This window comes from Otolemur garnettii, unplaced genomic scaffold (genome assembly GCF_000181295.1).
Source record: "Otolemur garnettii isolate 467f Iridium unplaced genomic scaffold, OtoGar3 scaffold00021, whole genome shotgun sequence".
Classification (NCBI taxonomy): domain Eukaryota; kingdom Metazoa; phylum Chordata; class Mammalia; order Primates; family Galagidae; genus Otolemur; species Otolemur garnettii.
In genome coordinates, this window is record NW_003852416.1 from 7,450,886 (window position 1) to 7,473,595 (window position 22,710).

The 22,710-nt window shown below is 47.1% G+C and overlaps 1 protein-coding gene across 1 annotated transcript in view; it reads left to right on the forward strand.

Annotated features, from left to right (window-relative positions):
• Positions 1–22,710, forward strand: part of AFAP1L2 (actin filament associated protein 1 like 2) — a 99,337-nt gene that overhangs the window by 35,521 nt on the left and 41,106 nt on the right. The window contains exon 2 of the mRNA XM_023511740.1: positions 22,202–22,330. Coding sequence (XP_023367508.1) covers positions 22,202–22,330 — 129 coding nt within the window. The remainder of the gene's footprint in view (positions 1–22,201; positions 22,331–22,710) is intronic.

Genomic DNA, 22,710 nt, shown 5'->3' on the forward strand with positions numbered 1-22,710 from the left:
CTGGAAAGGCATTTGTGAGGGCTGTGAGCCTCAACAGGGGGTGTTCTAGAAAAAGCAGGTAGAAAGTTTCCTACATAGGATAACGATTATGTTACGATTCTCAAACGGAGCCCTGTATGTTTCATGGTTTTTGTTTCTCTATGAGGATTTAAAATTTTAGATTTTTACTTTGGTCATAACTTTTAAAAGTTATTTTAAACACATTCTGGATCATCGGGATGGGCCTCTTAAGGGCGGAGAGTTTGGGGCCTCCAGACATGTACTATCAGGTTGGTGCCCAAGGATCACCAAAAATAATCCTGCTAACTGAACTCCCTGGAGGATCCACTGGGGATGCTTGGGGATTTCTGGATTAGGTGCTGGCTTGGGAATGGAAGAGAATGATGTGCATACCTGGACACTTCTGTGCTGGGAGGAAGCAGGAGAGGAGAGGCAGACTTTAAACCCGCCCTGACTGCTCAGGGATGTTGGGACGGAGAGGGGCTGAGAAGTGTCACTCATTGGTTGGTATGACTTACCACCGTTCTCGAACCAACGGCTTAGTGAGGTTATGCTCGAGGACTCTGGTTTTTAATCTTGTCTTAATTTGAATCAATGGTGGAGTCTCCAGATGCTTGAATCCTTCATGAGAGTTTCTAGTTTATCCAGTCTGGAGTATGGGTATTAAAACAAAACAAAATCCACAGGGCAAGGAGGAGGACTCAGAGGGGCTTCCTAGCCTGGTAGGCTTGGCCTCTTAGAGCTGAAGAGGAAGGGCCTTGCGTAGTATGGGGGCCACAGGTGAGAGAGTTCCAAGTGGGGGATCTATTAGTTTGGGGGGATCTATTATTCCTTGTGGCCTGTTGAGTGTTGAACTGTATCCCCTCAAAAGATATGTCCAAGTCCTAACCCCTGGAATGTGACTGTATTTGAAAACAGAGTTTTTGTAGTTGTAGTCAAGTTTAATTGAGGTCATCCTGGGTTAGGATGGGCCCTCAACCAATGACTGCGGTCCTCACAAGAGGGAAAAATTTGGACCCAGAAACACAAAGGGAGAACATCCCATGACAGCAGTGGCAGAGAGTGGAGCGCCGCAGTGGCAAGATGAGGAATGCTAAGATTGCTGGCAGGGCCAGGAAGGATTCTTCCCCAGATACTTCAGAGGGAGCATGACCCTGGTGACGTGTCATTTTGGACTTCTAGGCTCCAGGATCATGACAGGATAAACTTGTTGTTTTCAGCCATTCAGTCTATGCTTTTTTATGGCAGCCCTGGGCATGTGCAAGGTCCCCAAGGGTCTCCAGTCATGTGAGGGGTGACTTCCAGCCCCTCCTATAAAATGCATAGCCACAGGGGACCCTCGGCAGCTGCCACAGCTCTGACTTTGCTGAGGTTTAATCAAAGTAGCAGCCTGCACAGGAGAATGTCAGGAGGGAAAAAGGGACTCAAAGAATGAAATGCAAGTGATCGCTCAGCTCTCGTCCCCTGGCCCTTTCCTTAGCCCCATAGCCTCAGGTTTGCTCGAAGATGCCTCACTGTCAAGTCAGCAGCAGAGACAGGGCTCCAAATGAGGAAGGGGCATGTGCTTTGGACCCTGAACTACATTAGGTACGAGATTTTGGGCAAAGCACTTTCTCTATAAGAGACCTCAGTTTCCCTGTCTGCACAATGGTGATCATGCTCTATATTTCACATGGAGTTACTGTAAAGATTAAGTATGATAATGTAAGTTGGACACCTGGGCACCTATTCCTTCATGGTATGAAGAGAACAGGCTGGGTGTCGGAGGACAGAGGCCAAGTGGACTCGCCAAGGAAACCCTCCCAGGTGGGATTACACATGGGGTGCCAGGCTGAAGATCTGCACTTTGGTTTAGCTCTGCCGCTTGCTACCTCTGTAAGCCTAGGAAAGTTACTTAGTGTCCTCAGGTTTAAGATTGTCGAATAAAATCCAGTCTTACAAGATTATAGAGGATTAAATGAAATTTAACTAAATTACACAAGAGCCAAGCCCAGTGCCTCTGCGTTCAGAGAATGTTGGTTGGAGCCAGAGCAAGAGAGCAAGGCTCAGCCTCATTCTTCCCACGCGGGCTTGATGAGGGCCCTACAGACCAACTCTCCAGGATGGTGCAGTGGATGGCCGTCTCCATTCTGGGCCTGTGAAGTGCTTCCTTGTGGCATGGGTGTTAAATCCTGCAGGCTACCAGTGGTGTGGGAAGCCAGTGGGCTCAGGGCCCGTAAATCCAGCCTATATTGCAAGAGTTACCTCTTCGACTCCCAGGAGCCCCTGTTTTCTCAATTTTCTGCTATGTGTCCAGATCCTACTTATGCAAACTGGCTCCCAGTGCTGAAAGTCTCAGAGCTTGCTGTCACCAAGCAGGCGCAGAGTCTAGTAGAGGGCAGCCTGAGAGCAGTCCTCTCAGTGGGCTCCACACAGCTGGCCCTCGCACCTGTCAGCTTCCTACCAAGGAAGCCCCAGGCCCACCACACACTGAGCTTTTCCCGAGAATTGTTTACAATGATCAGTAGCAAAACTGGAGAGGACATTTCACGGGGGTAAATGGTTTCAAATTCAGAAGTTTTTGTCCTGACCGATTTTAAGTCTAATCAGATTCTTATAATCCAATGGAAAATCAGACCTTTTCTAACTAGGTTAATCCCTTTTAAGTATGTTCCTTACACAGGCCCTTTGTTTTCTTCCTAAAGCTGTGTACCAATATTTTGACCTAGCTCCATGAGTTGATGGGGGAGGTGCTAGGGCTGCCATAGTAAATTACCTCAATAGCTTATGGTGGTTTAAAACAACTGAAATTTATTCTCTCACAGTTCTGAGGCCAGAGTCCAAATCAGAGTGTCAGCAAGGCCCTTCCCTTCTGATGATTCTAGAGAAGAATCTTTCCGTGCTGCTTCCAGCTTTTGGTGGTACCTGGTGTTCCTTGGCTGTAGTGAGATCAGTATATTCTCCACCTTCGTCTTCACACGGCCTTCTTCTCTGATCTTCCTCCCCTTCCTCTCATAGAGACCCCAGTCATCAGGGTTAGAGCCTTCCCAAATCCACGATAATCTTACCTTAAGATCCTTCATCTAGTTACATCTGCAAAGACCCCATTTCAAGTAAGGTCACTGTTATAGTCACCAGGGATTGGGACTTGGATCTATCTTTTTGGAGGACAAACATCAACCCGCTGCAGTGGGTAATAATACCATTGGTTGGGTAGTGCTTTGTGTCTGGTGATTTTCATGTGTTATCTAATTGAATTCTTACACTAACCCTGCGAATAGATGTGATTCCTCTCCCACTTCTGTATGTGTGAAAACGGAGGGTCCAAGAAGTGATGAAAGTTGCTGGCGTTCACACAGCTTGTTAGTGTGGCCCCTAAATTCCAATCCAGCTTTCTCTAACTACCTGGGCTACCCGTTAACATGAGAAAGAAAAGACATAACACTTGTCATAGTAAAATAGCTGTAGATAAAACAGGTTTTCCTCTTCTCTTCTCTTTTTTAAATTCTGAGAGTCTCCCACTATTGCCCCAGGCTAGAGGGTCATAGCTCATAGCAATCTCAAACTCCTTAGCTCAAGGGATCCTCTTGCTTTAGCCTCCCCAGTAGCTGCGACTACAGGCACTTGCCACAACACCTAATTTTTTTCTTTTTTTTTTTTAGTAGAGACAAGGTCTCACTCTTTCTTAGGCTGGTGTCCAATTCTTGAGCTCAAGCAATCCACCTGTTTCAGCCTCCCAGAGTGCTAGGATTACAGGTGTGAGCCACCATGCCCAGACAAAGCATAGGTTTTTCTGCCACCCATTCATGCATAGAGAATCACAGGAAAATATTAGGAATGTTTTTCATCTAGAGGTACAGAAAGGCTACTATAACTGCAGCAAGAAAACTGATACCCGCACGTGTAGATGTGCACCCCAACAAGGCCGGGCTTGTTTTATTTAGTGGCCAAATCTAAGAGTCTCACACATATTAGGTGTTCCATAAATACTTGATGCAGAAATAAATGCAGGGAGGAAATGAAGCTGTGAAAAGCATGCCGATGTGGGTGACTTGAGACCACACCCCAGGATGGGACATGACTTCTTAGTTGCCAGAGGGACTAAGATGGCTCAGATGGTCAGGATGGCTCTGTCACTCACTCTGATGCAAACTTGACATCAGAGTTGTCCTAGCATCTCTGTGCAGATTTCACATGTTGGATGGGAGTACTGATTGCCAGTGAATACTATCCCTAGATTTTCAGTTTAATGTTTGCGGAGTTCCACCAGGTCAGGAGTCCATGTTAAAAGCCCCATGTCAGGAGTTTGGGAACCATATCCACATCATCTCATCTCATTGATATTTCTGGACTGGGATTGGTTGAAGCATCATAATCTATAAAATGTTGCACTTTCTGAGACAGAAACTTGCCCCGCTGTTTTTTGCTCATGTTCATTTTTCTGACACTTGATTCTGTGATTTCACCAGAATGGCATATATTTAGGTGGGGGAAATCATTGCACCAATGTAGGAATTTTGCTTGGAGAAGGAAATGCGTGTCCCAAGTCCTAAAAATGTCTGAGCTCCAACACCCAGGACAGTGTTCTGATCTATTGGGTTTTGAACCATGTTCACTGGAATAAATTTGAGATAGAAAAGTATCTAGGATGTTTTAGGTTTCAGGACAATGGTGGTAAATGTTTTAATCTCCAACCATGTTAAATTTTTCTTCCCTTTTTCGAAGTGTGTTTAAGCTTGAGCAGACCCTGCCCATGGTTTTCAGAAGCTCTCTGTATTAGACAAAGTTCTCCAGAGAAACAGACCCAATTGGATCTCTCCTGCCCACCCCCATCTCTCTCTAGAGCAACATCTATCCAGGGAGAGATTTATTACAGGGAATTTGCCACACGTTATGGAGGCTGAGCAGTCCTCAGAGCTGCAGTAGCAAGCTAGAGACCTGACAATGTCAAAAGTATAGTTCTGGCTTGAGTCTGAAGACCCAAGAGCCAGGAAAGCCCATCAGAATTCCAGCTTGAAACCTCGGGTTTCAAGAGACCCGAGAATAGCCAAATTTTCATTTCAAAAGCAGAAAAAGACAGACGTGCCAGCTCAAGCAGCCAGGCGGGAGGAGTTCCCTCTAAATCAGTCTTTCTGGTGTCCTTGGTGAAGTTATATTCAGTTGAAATGAGCCTGGAGGGCCATGGGCAGGGATCTAAAAGAGGGACTGGCAAGATGGGATGTTTTCTCAGCCTTCCGAGCATCCACTGGCCTCCTTTGCTTTTTGCCCTGACGATGTCAGCACCTTTTCTAAATGAGTGAAGAAAGGTAGATGTGATCTGTTACTACAGTACAGGAAGAACCATCTAGGTTTCTTTGGCCAGGTCTATAATAAGCCAACAGATCACTTGTGTAGAGCCTATTCCTACAAGTTGGAGGAAGGCCTGATTAAAATACCATTTGCCAGCCAGTCTTTACCATTCCGATAACAGGTATCACCCCCCATGAACCCAGTCTTGACAAGTAGACAGACTGTTCAGGGTGTAAGGGACAGTGATTCATTTCCAGGTGTCTCTAGTGAGGGCCACCAGCTGCCCTGCTCTGCGAGTGTGCATTCAGCCTCCTCCTGCCCCCTTTCATTTCCCAGTTGCTCTGTTGAGACGTATGGGCATGTTTACACATGGGGCTCACAAAATGCATTTGAGTCATGCATTTTTTTTTTAATTAGCCAACTTTATAAGGAAGTCATTTAGTCTTTTTAAAACAAAAAGTCATTTTAAACCCAGTTTTAAAGCTGTTACGTTTGACAATTTGGCCATCCATGCTTAATAAATATTGTACTAGCAAAATAATTACCATGCGCTATATATTGGTATTAACAAGTTCGAACAATTCAGTGTCACACACCAGAAACTTCAATAAACAGGGGTCTCAGCACCTGCTGTAATGTATTTCCCGAGTCTTTTATCCATTTTCTTTTACTGTTTGTTTCAGAGGACAGGAATTGATCACTGGCGACTTGTGTTAATAATAAGACCAAAAGGCTCAGCGCCTGTGGCTCAAGTGGCTAAGGCGCCAGCCACATACACCTAAGGTGGCAGGTTCAAATCCAGCCAGGCCTGCCAAACAACAATGATGGCTGCAACCAAAAAATAGCCAGACATTGTGGGGAGCGCCTGTAATCCCAAGTACTTGGGAGGCTGAGGCAGTAGACTCACTTGAGCCAGGAGTTGGAGGTTGCTGTGAGCTGTGATGCTACAGCACTCTATCCAGGGGGACAGCTTGAGGCTCTGTCTCCAAAAAAAAAAGGCCAAAATGGGCTAGTAGAATTCTTCGTTTTGTACAAATCTAGTCCTTAACTCAGATTGACCCGCTCTGCTAGGCTCTATTTTCAAATGACTGTAGGTATAAAAATTACTATTATTTTACTATTTGTATAGGAGGGAAAAACTCGCGAGGGAGGCCAGCTGAGGTGATGTTGGAAGTAGTCACAGTGATTAGCATTCAGATCTGGATTTAGGAGCTGAATGTAGTGTGACCCTGGGCCAGTTCCTTAATCTTGAATCTGTTTCTTTGCTAAGGTATGATGCTATACGCCATATAGGTTTATTACAAGCCTGAGCTCAGTGAAATAACCTTTGTCACCATTTGGCTGACTTTATGATTAATAAAGGCAATTTTCCTTTTGGGGGTTGTATTTGACTTTTTACTGGTTTATTATTCATAGCATTTTGTATTCTTTAGCTAACTGTAATTCTGTCTTCATAGTTTGTTTTAATAGAAAATCACCCATCATTAAATCTATTAGTCCTTCTTGCTGGCTTTAGAGCTCATTGCATTTTTGCTTTACTTTATGCCAAATTACGCTCTGAACAATGGAAGGCAAAAGGAAGCTCCTTTGTTCCTAGGCTTTTCCAGTTCAGCTTCGCTTCTAAGTAAGCAGCCCCTGAACCAAGTTTGGGTTTCAGAGCTGGGATTGTTTTGAAGAACTCTCAGGTCCAAGGCCTCTACTGTAGTAACCGGGTTTAAGGTAGACACAATTTTGGCATTTAAGGGACTTGAAAACATTTAGAAAGCAGCATATTGCTGAAGCTTATCACAGCCCCCTAGAAGAGAATGGAAAATTATGGTGGTTGGAAAGAGGAGCTGATGGAAGACTGAATGCTTTTAAGATGTCACGAGTTATAAGAACCACCCTCAATTAAGTAGCTCCCTGTGTGAAGGGAGGGAATAGTGGAAAGACTGCTGTATCACATGCAAACACAATTGCGACGTGCATTCTTCTTTTATCATATTAAGGACGATATGCAAATTAGAAATAGGGAAATAGGAATTTACATGTTTATCTTCTCCATGCATTGCTTAGCACAGCCCTGGCACAGAGTAGGTGCTCAATATGTCTTTATGTGGACTACTGAATACACAGTGGCCACCTGGAAAATGCTTGAGTAATTGTTATGGGTAGCAGAGCTGCAGTGAGACGGGAGCAAAGATGATTTCAAGGAATCATCCCTGAAATCATGGAGACTGAAATATTGGCCGCACCTTAGGACACTGTTAAAGCCAGGTTTCAAGGTCAGGGGGATGAAAGTTCAGAAAGAGTATGAGCGTGCGTGGGTGTTGCATTAGAGAATATGGTTATGTTAGCGTAAGACCATTCAGGGTGTTTGAGGTCAGAGGCCACAGTGTTGGAGGAATTATAGCAAAGAGAACAGCTGGGTCAGGGTGGTAAGGAGCTGAGGCGTCCCTTTGAGACTGGCCAGGCAGGGAATAGGAGATTTGAATAAGGAGCCAAATGCAAACTTCAAATGTTCCCAAAATATGAAACGCACTGCAAGAGTCTCCGAAATTGTACATCAGCAGTTTCTTTTGACAAACTTTGGCTGAAACATTAAACAAAAAAACAATGATCCAACTCAAAACTCTGTGATACCTTTAAATTGTTTATATAATAGGGCTTCAAGGGTTTAATTTAGAATAGTTCTGTGCTGAATAACTGGCGCTTGTTCATGTAAACAAAGCACAGCCTGCAGAGTAACCGAATCTGTTTCGTCCAGGTCACAGCTATTTTCCTGAGGGGAGAACTTCCCTCTTGTGGTCCTTCCCCACCTTGGTAAATGACCAACATGTTTCAAAGCCCCTTTCCCACACTTTCCTCACTGCTCTCATGGTATTCTCACTTAAGAAGGACCTTCCGTCTTTCCTTTGTCCTCTAGGATGCAAAATTGGGTTTAGAAAGCATTAAGAAGGAATAGGAAATTTGAGTTTTCTGTAAACTAACAGTGTGACTTTGATGAAGTCCCTTTGTCTCTCTGTTTTAATCAGAAGGATGACTTTTTCATGTTTTTGAAAAGCTGAATCTATGGTAGATGCTTTAGACCAGTGCTGTCCCAGAGAAATGCAATGCAGAATACATATGTAATTTTAAGTTACATTTCTAGTTTTTTAACTTAAAAATAGATGAAATCAATTTTAAGGATATATTTTACATAACTCAATACATCCAAAATACCATCAACACATAATCAGTGGAACAAATTATTTTACATCCTTTGGGGGAGGAGCTGCTAAGTCTTTGTTTTTTTGTTTTTTTTTTTTTGTTTTTTTTTTTTTGGACAGAGCCTCAAGCTATCCCCCTGGGTAGAGTGCCATGGCCACAGCAACCTCCGACTCCTGGGCTCAAGCGAGTCTCCTGCCTCAGCCTCCCAAGTAGCTGGGACTACAGGCGCCCGCCACAGCGTGTGGCTATTTTTTGGTTGCAACCATCATTGTTGTTTGGCGGGCCCAGGCTGGGGATTCGAACCTGCCACCTTAGGTGTATATGGCTGGCGCCTTAGCCGATTGAGCCACAGGCGGCTAAGTCTTTGAAATGGCATCTTTATTTTACACTTAGAACGTGTCTCAGTTTAGACTGGCTGAAGTTTATGTCCTTAAGCACCATGTGTGGCTAGTGGCTGAAGAATTGGACAGTTCCTTTTTATCCCATCGATCACTAAGTGAGCCCCACTTAGAAGCAAAGTTAATTTGAGGAGGGTTCTTAAAAGGCCCACTTGCCCCCAGCCCTGTGAAATTTCTTAGGCTTTGCAGCTTTTGACTAGCCCACTAAAAGCTTAGTGTGAGTTCACTGTCACCCACTAGGACTATAAAAAATGAGAAGGTTAAAAGTCAATTTTGAGACAGAAGGAAAATGGTCCCAAGAATCCCTCCATATATCCACAATCCCATCTCATCAACTTGAAATCCCAAAACTTGGAAACCAGAAGGGTTTTTTTTTTTATAAAGCTGGCCCAAACTAGCTTGGAGACAAAAGTTACTCTGAAGTCATATGTGGTGATTTAGAATCTGTTTATCCTACTTTATATAAATATTTATATATTTTTATTTAGAGATATTAATGCATTTTATTCCTGAGAGTTTACCAGGTCCCTGCCAGGGGGATGTGCACCATTTAATAAAAACCTGAAATATACTGGATTTAAAATCACCTCTGGGTTTGGATTTGGGGGTTTCAGATAAGAGATCATGGACTGTAGTGGGGTTTTCAAACTTTTTGATTATGATCATGGTCTGCAATGCACTTTGTATCTCTATCACTCATACCCACCCACCCCTGAAACAAAGGTTTCATCAAAAAGTGGGCACCTTCAATAGATACTGTGCATTCTGATATTTTCTACTATTTTTCAGAGATGGGATCTTGCTAGTTTGCCCAGGCCAGCCTTAAATACCCAAGCTCAAGTGATCCTCCTGCCTCAGCCTCCCAAGTATCTAGGGGTACAGCTACTTTTTTTTTCTAAGTTGCCAGTGCTAACTTACTGAGTTGACAGCACAGCTTACTAAAGGATCAGTCCTGCAGTTTACAAAGCACTGCTGTGGGCCCTGTATTGGGAACCACAGAGGGTAACATAGGGAATTGTGTATCAGTCAGAAAAAAGAGAAAGGAGATGGGCTCCTGGCAGGGAAGCAACCCATCTCCTGTCATCCTCGTCGCCCACCCACACCCTCACCCTTAGGCTTGCTACTCTCTGTTGTGGTTTAAACAGCACCGATTATAGTCACATCCCTCAGTGGGATGGCCATTGTCAGCAGTTTTTCTGGTGGTTTGGGTGCCATGTGGTTCATCTAAGATAATTACCTGTTACTGGGACTTTTCAAAGGGAGCAGGAAATTAAGATTACTGTTGAGCCATTTTATAACTTTGAAAAATTATATGCCTTATACATGGGATGGTTATAGGGAGCCACTATTTGTTCAACCGCCCACTTATTATTTTGGTCATCAGCGTCTAAAAACTAGCTTATGGGAAATGTAGTTGGCAGGTGCAGAGTCAGCCTCAGGCCTGGATGGATCTCGGATACCTGGCTGTGTCGTCAGGACTTTCTCTCTAGTTATCAGCTTTAGTGTCCTCTGAACACTGGCTTCATCCTCAGACTAGAAGGGAAAGGGTCTCTTACAACTTCACATATGAATCCTCATGGCTTGTGTTCCAAAGACAAAAAAGACTTCCTTCTCCCAAAGCTCATATAGAAAATTCCGGAGAAAAGTCTTGCTTGAGTTGCTTGAACCTATCACTGTGCCCTGAAGCATGGCCAGGCCTCAGCCTCCCGTGGCTAAAGCATGGCCAGGCCTCCCTGCCTCCTATGGCTAAAGTGGGGATGGTCAAATCTGAACCACATGGAATAGGTCCTCTCATTACCCAAAGAAAGGGAAAAGAATGCTAAGTAGACTAAAATAATTTCCATTCATAATTAACTTCTAACTCTTTGAGGCTGCTAGAGGGACTGATTTCAAGTTGATAAGGTTTGCGTCAAGGCATTATATAAGGCTCTTACCTGTTTATCAGTTTTTGTCCATCAAAGATGGTATGATGAGCGGAAGCAGGTTAGTCTAAGCCTGACAACCATCCAGAACTGCTTGCTTTGTTAAAATTTCTCCTTTATTGGATATATTTTTTTCCATTCTTGAGATACTTTACTAAGAAGAATGTGTTTCAACTCCATCCAGGTAAACATAAAAGATGTAAAGTCCCCATCTTGTTTTATACTCTTGTATTAATGTGAAGTAAAAAAAATTACTCCTTTATGCCAGGTATGATGGCACACATCTGTAATCCCAGCTTTTGGGGGGAGCTGGGGCAAGAGGATCACTTTGAGGCCAACCTGAGCAACACAGCGAGATCCTGTCTCTACAAAAAATTAAAGGAAAAAAATAACCGGGCACAATAGTGCACACCTATTGTCTCAGCTACTCAGGAGGCTGAGGTAGGAAGAGCACTTGAGCCCAGCAACTAGAGATTGCAGTGAGCTATGATCATGCCACTGCACTGTGGCCTGGGCGACAGGGCGAGCCCTGTCTCAAAGAAATAAAATCTAAAACTGCTCCTTGTGTGGGAGCTTTTGCTCCTCCACTGTCTCTAATATTAAGGATCATTTTAGGCAGACCCTTTTCTTGAGCTCTCTCATGACTTAACAGCTACGTTCCACCCATTTCATCAGCTGTTCTTCTTCTGGGTTCTGACCCCTGGCCCTGGGAGGCAGGCGTGTAGGTTCAGGGATGGCATCCTTTCTACAGCTGTTGTACTGCAAGAGCCAAGAGTTGTGGCTTCCACCCTTGTTTCTCCCATCAGGCTGCCCTGAGGGCTTCACTATCTTGAAATCCACAGCATTCCCTGAGATAAGGCAAGGGCTTCCTTCATGTCCTTCTGTCTCCCAAGGTGCCATGCCCTAGCTGTGTTCAGCCTTTGGAATTTTTCTGCTGTTTGTATTCTTGATGCCGAAGGCTGGTGGGAATTCATCTTCATTGCCTTGTCCCCCCCACCCCCATGCATTAATTACATTATATCCCAGGCTTCTGAAGTTGCTTTTTGTTTTTTTTTCCTGGATCTTTTCTGACACTTTGCTTTTTGTCAGAATGTTTTTGAAGCCCACTCTCTGCATGTTCTGTTTTAATAAGCAAATCTTTACCCATGTAAGGTAGACTCAGATTAATGGAGTAAATTCTAGGTTTGGGGCAAGAAGGACCTACTGATTCTGAGCACTGACCCTTACTGCGTCACCCTTGGTGGAACTGTGTAGCTTCCTTCAGCTTCAAGTCTGAGGAAGACAATGCCTGCTTCATAGAATGAACTGAAATTATAAATGCAGACTCCCTGGTTCAAGTTTCAGGGTCAAAAATGTGCCAGGGTAGTCCATTCTCAAGTGAAGGAAACTCAACTCAATCTGGCTTAAGCAAAAAATAGGAGACTTTGGCCGCATAACTAGGTTATATATGGGAACAGCTAGCTTGAGTCATGGCTGAATCCAAGTGCTGAAATGACGCTGTCAGGAAGCTCTAGGCACTGCTTTTCTTTTTAGCAAGGCTGTTTCTGCACGTAGCCTCTTGAGCTTCTGGCTGACATTCTAGCTTCTCAACAACCCAGGGGAAGATGATCCACCCCTTTTCTAGTAGCTCCCAAGGAGTCTCAAAGGTGACGCTCACTGGCTCCGCTCTGGTCCTGCGGCCATCCCTAAGCCAATCATTGTAGCTGGGGAATGAAATGTTCTGATCGATTGGGTTCAACGTCATGTTGACTGCCCATGGAGACTGGTTCTAGGTCCACCCGAACCACAAATACTGATTGTGGGGAAAGGAGGTTTCCCAAAGGAAAAGTGGCTGCAACTAAGAGTGAGTAGATGCTGGGGACGGGGGAGGAGCACCACACAACCTCACAGATTGTCCTTGCTGGGCCAATGCTGGCAACAGTGCTGTAGTTATTGCCCAGAGAAACGTTGCCTATGGTGGCTCTCAAGGCAGCCAGATCCGGAGCAGGACAGGACACAGGGCAGTCAGGAGGAGGGGTGGAGAAGAAGTGAAAGGACCTGGTGGCCACCTCTCAAATCACAGCCTTGTACTGGCTCTTGTTCTATTAATCTAAGGGTTTTAACCTGTCGAGACCTGGGTTAAGCTATAGAAAGCTTTGAAAACCTTCCCTTGTTCCTTCTTAGTCCTATGAAAGTGATTCCCCGGAAGGCCAAAATTCCACCCAGCTGCTGGGACACAGTTTAGGACATCTCCAATTGCTTTTTCGGAACTGTCCTACTAAAAGTATAGTGTGTGTTAACATTTATGGAGACTTTCCTATATCACTCCTATAGGAGGAATTAGAGTTATCTAGCAGCTAACATTTAACTTCATATAAGCACTTTATGAAGTTATTTTGTGATCTTCCCATCAGTCCCATGAAGTAGGTACTAGTATGAGCTCCATTGTACAATCAAGGAACTGAGGCACAGAGAAGTTAATGAAGCTCCCCAGGGCCACACAGCCAGTATGTGATGAAGCCAAGACTGAACCAAGATTTGGAACTAAGATTTAGGCGGTTTGAGTCTAGAACCCAGTGCATGTGGGAAGGGCGTTCCCCTCAAGGCCACGAATCCAGGGCAAGAGGAACTTGACTTCCAGAGCACTCCAGCTGTTCAGAGGAAGCGTGAAGGCAAGAGACACGCCAGATTGCAGCGGCGCCGGGGACCCAGGAGGCCTTTGTTTCTCCAGCCTAGCTTTCTTGGATCCCCAAGGAAGGGCTCTTGCCTGGTGGTCCAGTGGGCACCAAATTAGCCTCCCATGCCTCTGGCTGGCTGACTCCAAGGTCAGCCAGGAGGTTGCTTTAGATTACAAGAGCTGATTTTGACCTCCTTGCAAGCAGAGGCTCCCTTGCACATCAGTCTCATGGCATTTCATTATTTTTGCCAAATGCTGGAAAGAAACAGTACATCTGGGTAGTATGGTGATTTTTATCCTTCTGTGCATCTTTTTATTATGTGTCCTTTTCCTCCAGTACAAATACAAGTGAACAGGGACAAACCTAGATCTGCAGCCCACGTGGAGAGTGCAGTGGCCACTGCGAGGGTTCCCTTCTCCATGGCACAGCTCAGCCGCCTTCTGTGCTGAGAAAGAGGAGAGGGTGGAAGGAAGGAATGAACAATTTCCCATAACCCTTCCACCAAAAGATAACTGCTATTATCATTTTCCAGCTTTCCTTTTTCCTAGCTGTCTTTCTCAGACTTTCAATGTGAACTTGACTGACCCCAGAAGCCTCTTGTTCTGATACTGAAATGGTTTGTGCCAGTTGTGGGACTTGCCATGCAGGGAGACACCGAACTAAACCTCTGTGCCTCCCACCCGCATAACTGGCCGCTGCTGACTCTGAATGAGGCCACTTTTCTGGCAGATTGCGTTTAAGGAATGTCTTAACCGGGCTGGTGAACAAAGGCCTCCTAGGGCCCAAAGCCTCTTTGTCTGGCCTGGGTCCTAGTGGCTTCTGGAACCTCAAGTGTCTCCAGCCTGTCCTTGTGTGCCCCAGGAACTGCTGGAGTACCCTGGGGGTCAGGTTCCTTTCACACAGGGTTTCTGGTCCCGTAGCCATCGCCATATCCTTCTCACCTGAGTGCCATCCAGGAGGGAGAGGCCTCATGTCCTCCCAGCCCCATTGGCAGCAGGACCTGCCTCTGGGCGCCTGTTACAGAGATGTTAACTAGCCCATGTGAGAACTGGAATCATGGCCAGAGACTGGTGAGCCCTTTGTCCTGGCTTACTAGACTGATCAGTGTAGACCTGTTTAGTAGGAAGAACTTTCATTAGGCTGTGTGTGGGGGTGGGTGGGTGGGTGTCTGCCTAGAAGCCTTACGTTCAGCAGTGGTTTTCCAAGCACTGACTTTGAGCTAAGTACTGTTAAGACACAGTAGGGGAGACCAAGCCAGGAGATGTAGTCCCTCTCTACCCACATAGACATTTCAATTTCAGCAAAGGACTTGCCTTTGTGGGCCAAATAGACAGCAATGAGGATGAGGGACTCACTAAGTAATAGGGCATGTGCTACTGAGCTGGATGGACAGGTAGCATGCTGGGCCATCAGAGCCAGAGTGGAGGTGGCCATTGGCAGGCATGGGGTCTTTTCTGCCTCTCTCTGCTCACCTTAATGTCTTCAGCTGTTGCTGCGTGAAGAAGGGCCCTATCTGGGGAGCTCTGGTTCCAGCTGGCTTCTCAGCTGGGGTTGGAATTCCGCTCTTGAGGAGGTCTGTTCAGTTTGTGGAGGTCAGCAGTGAGCGACTCAAGTTGTTTTTCCAGTAGTGCAGGCTGCAGCCCCGCATCTGGCCCATCTCCTCAGCTCACACAGCTAATCTGGGAATGCAGAGGGCAGGCTATTCCTGGGAAAAGTGATTTAAGTGATGAGACTCAAAGATAGGTGAGAAAAAGCAGATCTTGCAAAAAATGACGGCAAGCCGACCCTTGCAGGTCAGGCTCAGCAGGGAGCAGAGTATTTACAGTGCCAGTAAATGGAGAAAAGCCCCTCTCCCCCTCAGCAGTTCTGGGAGATGGAGATAAAGACCAACTCCTGGAGTATTTATACTGGAGAAGTTATTTACATTTCTGGCTCAGTCTCCGGGGGTCCAAGCAGGCAGGAACAACTACAGTCTCTTGAAGGGGTAGTCTGTGAATCTTTGGGGCGCTGATTTTTGGCGATAAGGGTTTCCACTTGCTTAAGTAGGATGAAGAGCTGAGTTCAGTGAACTGTAAACATTTAGAATCTTGGTTCTTGCCTTCTACCCTATCGTCCCAGAAAGGAAAGGACTTCAGGGGGAAAAATACTTTCAAGCATATCTGACTTCATGTACCGTGTAGGAACCTAGAATGTTCTACCAGTAAGTCAGAAGTGAGTCATATAGGATCACTGTGAAAGTTTCTTTTTTAAGGAACTTTACACATCATTTTATAAAGTAGAAACATTTCATAAAGCAAACTGTCACACCTTTCTTTAGCTCAGTGGTTCTTAACCTTGGCTGTACATTAGAATCACCAGGGAAGCTTTTAAGATCACACCCAGAGCAAAAACAGGAGCATCTCTGGGGGTGGATCCAGGCATCAGGATTTTGTTGAAACTTCCCAGGTAATTCCAGGGTGCAGCCAGGGCTGAGAACCACCATGTGCCTTTCATAGGCATGTCCTGGAGTGGTCCTATGTTAAGTGGACTTAAAATAGGACATGTCCTGTAATGTCAGGATTAGGTGCCTTTGAGAGCATGACAGCTGGACGCTGCCACACAGAAACCAGAAATGCCCAGCAGAGGAGCTGTATAAACACTTCCTGCATCCCTACCATGGAATGCTACGTAGCAGGAAAAAGGAGCAAGCTTCGCCTCTATGCACACGGACGACACTCACGTGCCTCGTGTTAAGTACAGGCTGTGTGTGTTGCCAGGCCCTGGGAGCAGGGGAGGTCTTGCTGTAAAAGGTACAGGGTGACATTTCTGGATGATGAAAATACTCTGTACCGTGATCGAGGTGTTTGTTACCACAGTTGAGGCTGCTTTTTAAAACACCTGGAACTGTACAGTAAAGGCAGGGGAGTATGTAAATTATATTCCAATAAAAAGGTTGCTTAAAACAAAAAACTCCCTCCCTCATCAGCCACAAATAGATAAGTGTTACGTGTACATATAACGGGATTTCATTTAGCCCTAAGAAGGAGGGGAAGGACTGATAGATCCTAAACGTGATGAGCTGTGAAAACATGATGCTAAGGAAGAGAAGCCGGGCACAAAAGGCCACATATATGATTCTATTTATACGAAATATCCGGAATAGGCAAATCCATGGGACAGGAAGCAGATGTGGGGGTCGCTGGGGCTTGGGGGGGGGGGGAAGAAGCAATAGTAGAGGGGTGGCTGCCTGATGAGTTTCCATTTGAAGTAATAAACTTCTGTACACCCCTGGGTGAAGGGCTCAACTACAGTTTGAACTTTACCTTAGAAATGAAAATAATATAACCTAAACAGTCGTACCCTCCTATTGATCTGAAATTAAAAAAAATAAAATAGTAGCGTATACTTACTGAACACTTGTCTATTATGTCATATGACGTCATCATCCCTACTTCATGGATTCACACAAAGGCCCAGAGCATGTGGTCACCTGCCCAGATGGATTAAGAAAAAACAAAAAGGGTTCTGGGACCAGATATTGGGATGGTTGCACGGCACTGTGTGTGTATTTAATGCCTCACTGCATTGTAAACCTTAAAATGGTAAAAATTGTAAATTTTATGTCATTGTATGTTACCACCATAAATAAGTAAGAAAAAAAAATCCCACAATCTCCATGTAGGCCAGACGTGTGGTAGGCGCTTTGGTAGAGAATAACTCGGTGTTTGGCCCCTTTGGAGAGGGGGCCTTTGCCCTGGGGTCTCCCCTCTCCGGTTCAGTAAAGGAGCGTATTTCCCACCCTCCACTGTGTCTGCGGGATGCTGTCGCTTCTCATAGAAATGCCCACAAGACGCATAAATCGGGTGGGCCCCCAGCACTTGGGGGCGTGAGGATAACATGCTCAGCGGATTGCTCTTGGGAACTGTTTGGGGTGGGGGTGGGGCGCGTGCCTTTGCACAGAATTACGCAGGTCTGCTCGGTTTGACCCGGGAAGGAAAATCGTGCTCAATAACGGGCCTTCAGCAAATGCAGCTGAGTAAATAAAAATGTGTGCATCAGACAGCAGGGGAACCGTGAAGAGCAGCGTTTGGGGCTGGTTGGGAAGATATTTATGGTTGGGAACCTAGTGACTAAAAAGCAAGGCTGCCTGAAGATGAGCAAAGCTGGTGGGGGAGGTCATCTGCAGACAGAGTCTCGCCATGGCCGAGGGCGATGAATCGCACAGTTGAACCGTCCAGCTTTGCGTGGACCTTGGAAGTCCGGAACAAGAATCTTATTGATGATTTGTCAGACCCCGAGCAGACAACCCTGAACTTTAACAGAGCAGGATGGAAAGCTCGCACAAGGGCCTACAGTGTCCAGAATGAACAGCACGTTTATTTTTCGTCCCTCCACTGGAGGACGAGGAAGAGGCCAAAATGAAAAGTGTGGGGGTGGGGGCTAGAAAATGTGAGGAGCGTGTTCCAGAGCCTCAATGGAACGGCCACATTCCTCCCAGGGACCGCCTGCCCCTCTGAGCCCTGAGGGTGGAAAAATGTCACTGGGGTTGGCGCAAATGGGGCTCTGCCTTTGTTGATTGTTATTTCCGAGAGCCTGTAGCTGGACCCCAAGAGGGTGTGCCCGTAGGAGAATCGCCGACCACTGGCCCCACTATACCTAGCACCTTGTCGGGCGCCCAAACCCACAAAGCTTGATGGTGACCATAAAAAGCTCTCGCCTAGCCCTAGGCATAGACACGTGCCGAGATGACCGTGAATAATTAGTTGTGGCAGAAAGAACCTAAGGAGACCATTGGCCATGGCAGCTTCATGGAGAAAGGCCTGGCCGGACCATGAACCATGATGCGGATCTCGAGAGGAAAGGAAATGACATCCCAGCTGTTTTGACTCTTACTCCTAGTCCTGTGTTTCTTCAACCCAGGTGCTTCCCCTTCACCTAGCACAGCATAGAGGAAAAGGAAGGTATTCCAAATTCACACTGTCCCTAGCAGAGGGCACCCTGAGTGCTGCTGTCCCCCCCCACCTGCTGATGGCAGGGACATGGCTCCCTGGCTCTCCTCGGCCTGCCTGGGCCTGGGTGTCCGATGGTGTTCTGCTTCTCAGCCGTCCAGGCAGCATCTCCTGCAGTCCCTACATCAGCAGGTCCTGCCGGCTCTGCCTGCCTTGCGTCTCCTGTGCCTCCTGTCCATCCCTTCTCTACCCATGCCCCACCTCGAGGAGCACAGGCGCCAAGGAACAGAGGCCAGGACTCGGGTACCCTTCCCTGGCTGCCGGGGAACAACTGTAGCCAACGGACGGCAGACAGCAACTTTGAATTTGGACATATTCGGGTTTGAACCCCGGTGCCACCACTCACTCAGGATGTGGCCGCGTTAGGTGTGATTCAGCCTCAGGAGCCCGTTTCCTCGGCTGTGTACTTGCAGGGTGAGAACTGGAGATGGTGGGTGCAGCTGGTGGCACAGGGCCCAGCCGCCTTGATGCGGTCACACCCTGCTCATTCTCATCTGTGTTACACGATCCTCTAACTGGCCTCCCTGGCAGCCCCCTTCTGTCCTTCCCACTGCTGTCAGGCTGATGCCATCGCTGGCCTGCCCACTGCATTGCAGAGTCCTCACCATCTGCCTTGTCCCCAACCCACAGTTCTGGCCACTTCTCCCCTTTAGGGCCCCCCGCGTGTCACGACACAGAGTGGCTGATTGTTTCTCAGACACACCACATGCTTTTAGCGCCTGTGTCTTCTGAGTACTGTCTGAAATGCCTCTGCCTTTCCTCTGCTGCTGCTCCATGACCAGCTTATAAATCCCCTCCCCGTAACTCAGGGCTTGCCTCTCTTGCCTTGGTACGTTCCTGGTCCCTGGGGGACGGAAGACCCCTCTGGGACACCTCTGTCTCCCTAGAGCCAGGCATGAGCTTTTCACCCTTTGGCCTGCTTCACACTTCCTCACGGGAGAGAGAAACAGAGGCTGTTTTCCAGGAACCCTGCAGCTTTTGGGAATAGCTACGGATGTGGAAGTAAAGAGATACTTTCCGTTTTTGTGCTTTTTCTCTTTTTTCATTTTTCTCTTTTTGTTGGTCCAGAAGTAGCGGCAAAGGGACAGCCTTAGAACATTCAGGATTTCAGGAAAATGCGTCTTGAGACCCCACATGCCTTGTGAGGCCCTTTCTGTTTCTTTCCCTTGCCCCCTGCGGCTGAGTTCAGGGCTCAGTGCCACTCTCTTTCCTCGCTCAACTTCTTTAAGCTCCCCACTCTTTAGCCTGCCTAGCTCCTGGCCGGCAGGAATAGCTGTTCAGACCAAAACAAAGCACAACCTAAGGCATTCAGTTCGGGAACCGTGTTTTATTCCTTTACATCCTTCTGTAGGGCCAGCATAGCTGGACTCTGAATGAACAAATGCTTGTCAGCTCAATAGCAGTAAAAATGTGTCTGCAGACAGCACAAAGTTGGACTGTGGCCCCTCCTGGCTTTATCTCAGGTGAGAGCTGTAATTTTCCTGGCATCATGGCCCTCCGTTTCCTTCTTTAATTTAATTCCCCTCCACCCCTGCCTCATCTCCAGTTCAGTAGCACCACTGCCTTAGACAAGGGCAGGGTGACACTGGCCCTTAGTGAGCCAGTCTGGTCATAGCAGAGCAGCTGAGAAGCTGCTGGCTTCTGGCTCCAGCTGAGAAGCTCTGGGGAAGAAGGCAAGAGCCCTCGCCCGATAAGGGCAACAGGGTAGCCTTCTCTGGGTGCGTCCTCTCGTGATGCCTGTAGTGACTGATCGCCCTTGATCACCCTCTGCCAGAGGCTCCTGCGGCCCATCCTTCTTGGGCAATCATTGGACCACCTGGAAGAGCTTAGTCTCTTCCCTGCACTCTGGTGTGCCCTTCTCCTGCCCTCTCTCCCCTCTGGGGATTCGCAAATATGTTGAGTGTGAGGGTGGGTCGGCCAACCATGCCAGGGAGACACCTGGGTGGGTCTGGGCTGAGTGCACACGAGGGCAAACTTCCCACACACTCGTGCTCCAGTGACACAGATGAAGAGGGGCCGGTGCAGACGAGGGGCTCACTCTGGCCTCAGTGGAGGGGTCCGAGGAAAGCAGGGACCGCCAAGATTCCAGATGGTGTGCAAACTTCCAGGGTTCAAGTTTTAGGATAGCTAGTTCATGCAGGAAACTTCAGGAGCTGGTTTTATTAGACCATTTGGGGGAAGAGTTCTTTAGGTTCCCAGAGTTGGTACTGTATAAACCAGAAAAGTAGGGAAAGATCCTTTTTCCAAAGCTCATCCGTTGTAATATTTTGGCTGGATAAAACCTGCCGAATACCTGGATTTTTCGTGGACTTCTCTTCAGTCCTGATCCAGGCCAGTAATTTACTTTTTTATAAGCTGGCCATGAGGTTCTTTCACGTATAAAGTAAGCAGATGGATTTGCTTTGCTTTCATTGATTAATTTAGTTAACATTGGGGTGGACCCTGGAAATGGGAAGCAAGACACAGAGCCTGTCCTTGAAGCTAATAACAGCTAAATAGTAACACAGATGGCTATGACACTGTGTCGTCAGAGCTGTGTGTTGTTTCTTATTGCAGCTGTAACAAACTACCAACTTGTATCACAAGTTAATGAACTTGTGTTGCTCTGATTCCAGAGATGAGAATCTAAAAGGGGCCCATAGGGATCTGTTGCTTCTGCACGTTCTAGGGAAGAGTCCGTTTCCTTGTCTTTTCCAGATTCTAGAGGTCACCTGTGTTCACGGCTCATGGTTCTCTGTCCTCAAAGCCAACACTGTGGTATCTCTCTCTGCTTCTTCCCATCCTGCCCTCCTTTTGGGGGGCACATGTGGATAATGTGGGATAGTCCTGTTATTCACATCTCTGCAGTCCCTTTTGCCATGTCTTAAAGTAGCACATTCACAGGCTCAGGGGGTTAGGTCATGGGCATTTCTTGGGGGGGGGGGTCATTATTCAGCCTACCATAGGGGCCAGTGCTGGTAATGTGGGATTATCTGTTAAAAGGGCCTCACTGTCCCAGAGGACCCAAGAAAGCATCTCAGGAGGAATGTTATCTAGCCCAAGACCTGAGGGATGAGTAGGATTTCGCCAGGGGAAGACTGTGATGGTGTGTGAAGGTCAGGGGAGAGAGGGGTGCAGCGGCTGGGCTGTAGAGCATGATGAATGTGGCTGGGTGACGCTGGAGCTGTCTGTGGGGCTTTGGAGGCCAGCAGGGGCCAGGTCCCAAGTCTGGGGAACTAGGAGCAGCTTTTAATCATGGACACCCTGTGAACAGATTCATATTTTAGAAAGTCATGCAGCCAAGCCAACATCAGTCTTAGGATCATAGGATTTCAGAGCTGGAGGGAATATTATATGGCTTTGACCTAATGACCTGAGGTTAAATAACAGGCCCAACATCATCAGAGAGAATCAAGATGAAAATAACCCTGATTGTAACCACTGCTCCAGGAGCAAAGCTGGACAGTGGGCCGCGAGGCACTTAGAAGCTGGGTTTTCTTAGTTTTTCCACGAGAACCCTGAGAGGGCAGATGTTTGTGATGGAGCAGATATTTTCAGCACATTGGGACTGCGTCTCCACTGTCACGCCCCTAGCAAGTGGATGCCCTGGGGCTTCTGTGGAGGTCGTCCTTCTCAAAGCCCAAGGCCTGTTTCTCTCTCCTAGTGCCTCACACCAAACCCTCCCCCCCTCCCCGGGCCAGAGCGGGCACGGTGGGACACTGCAGGGTTGGGAGGTATAGCCGAGTGGGGCCTTTGGAGAGAAGGGGCTGCAGTGAGGTTTCTCCTGTCTGTGTCTCTAGCCCTGGAGCAGCTGCTGACAGAGCTGGACGATTTCCTCAAGATCCTGGACCAGGAGAACCTGAGCAGCGCAGCCGTGGTGAAGAAGAGCTGCCTGTCTGAGCTCCTCCGGGTCTACACCAAAGGCAGCAGTAAGTGTGGGCTGGGGCCGTGGAGCGGGGACTGTGTCAGTCAGCCAGGATCGCTGTAACCACACGCCGTGGACTGGGCATCGTGAACAACATGCTTTTATTTTCTCATACTTTTGGAGGCTAGAAGTCCAAGGTCACAGAGTTGGCAGGTTTGGTTTCATCTGAGGCCTCACTTTCTAGTGTCTTCACATGGTTTTCCGCCTGTATATGTCTGTGTCTTAGTGTCCTAATCTCTTTTTTTGTTTGTTTTTGAGACAAGCGTATCTGTCTCCCCTCTCCTCTTCTCCTCCCCTCTCCTCCTCTCCTCTCCTCCTCTCCCCTCCCCTCCTCCTCTCCCTCCTCTCCTCTCCTCCTCTCCTCCTCTCCTCTCCTCCTCCTCT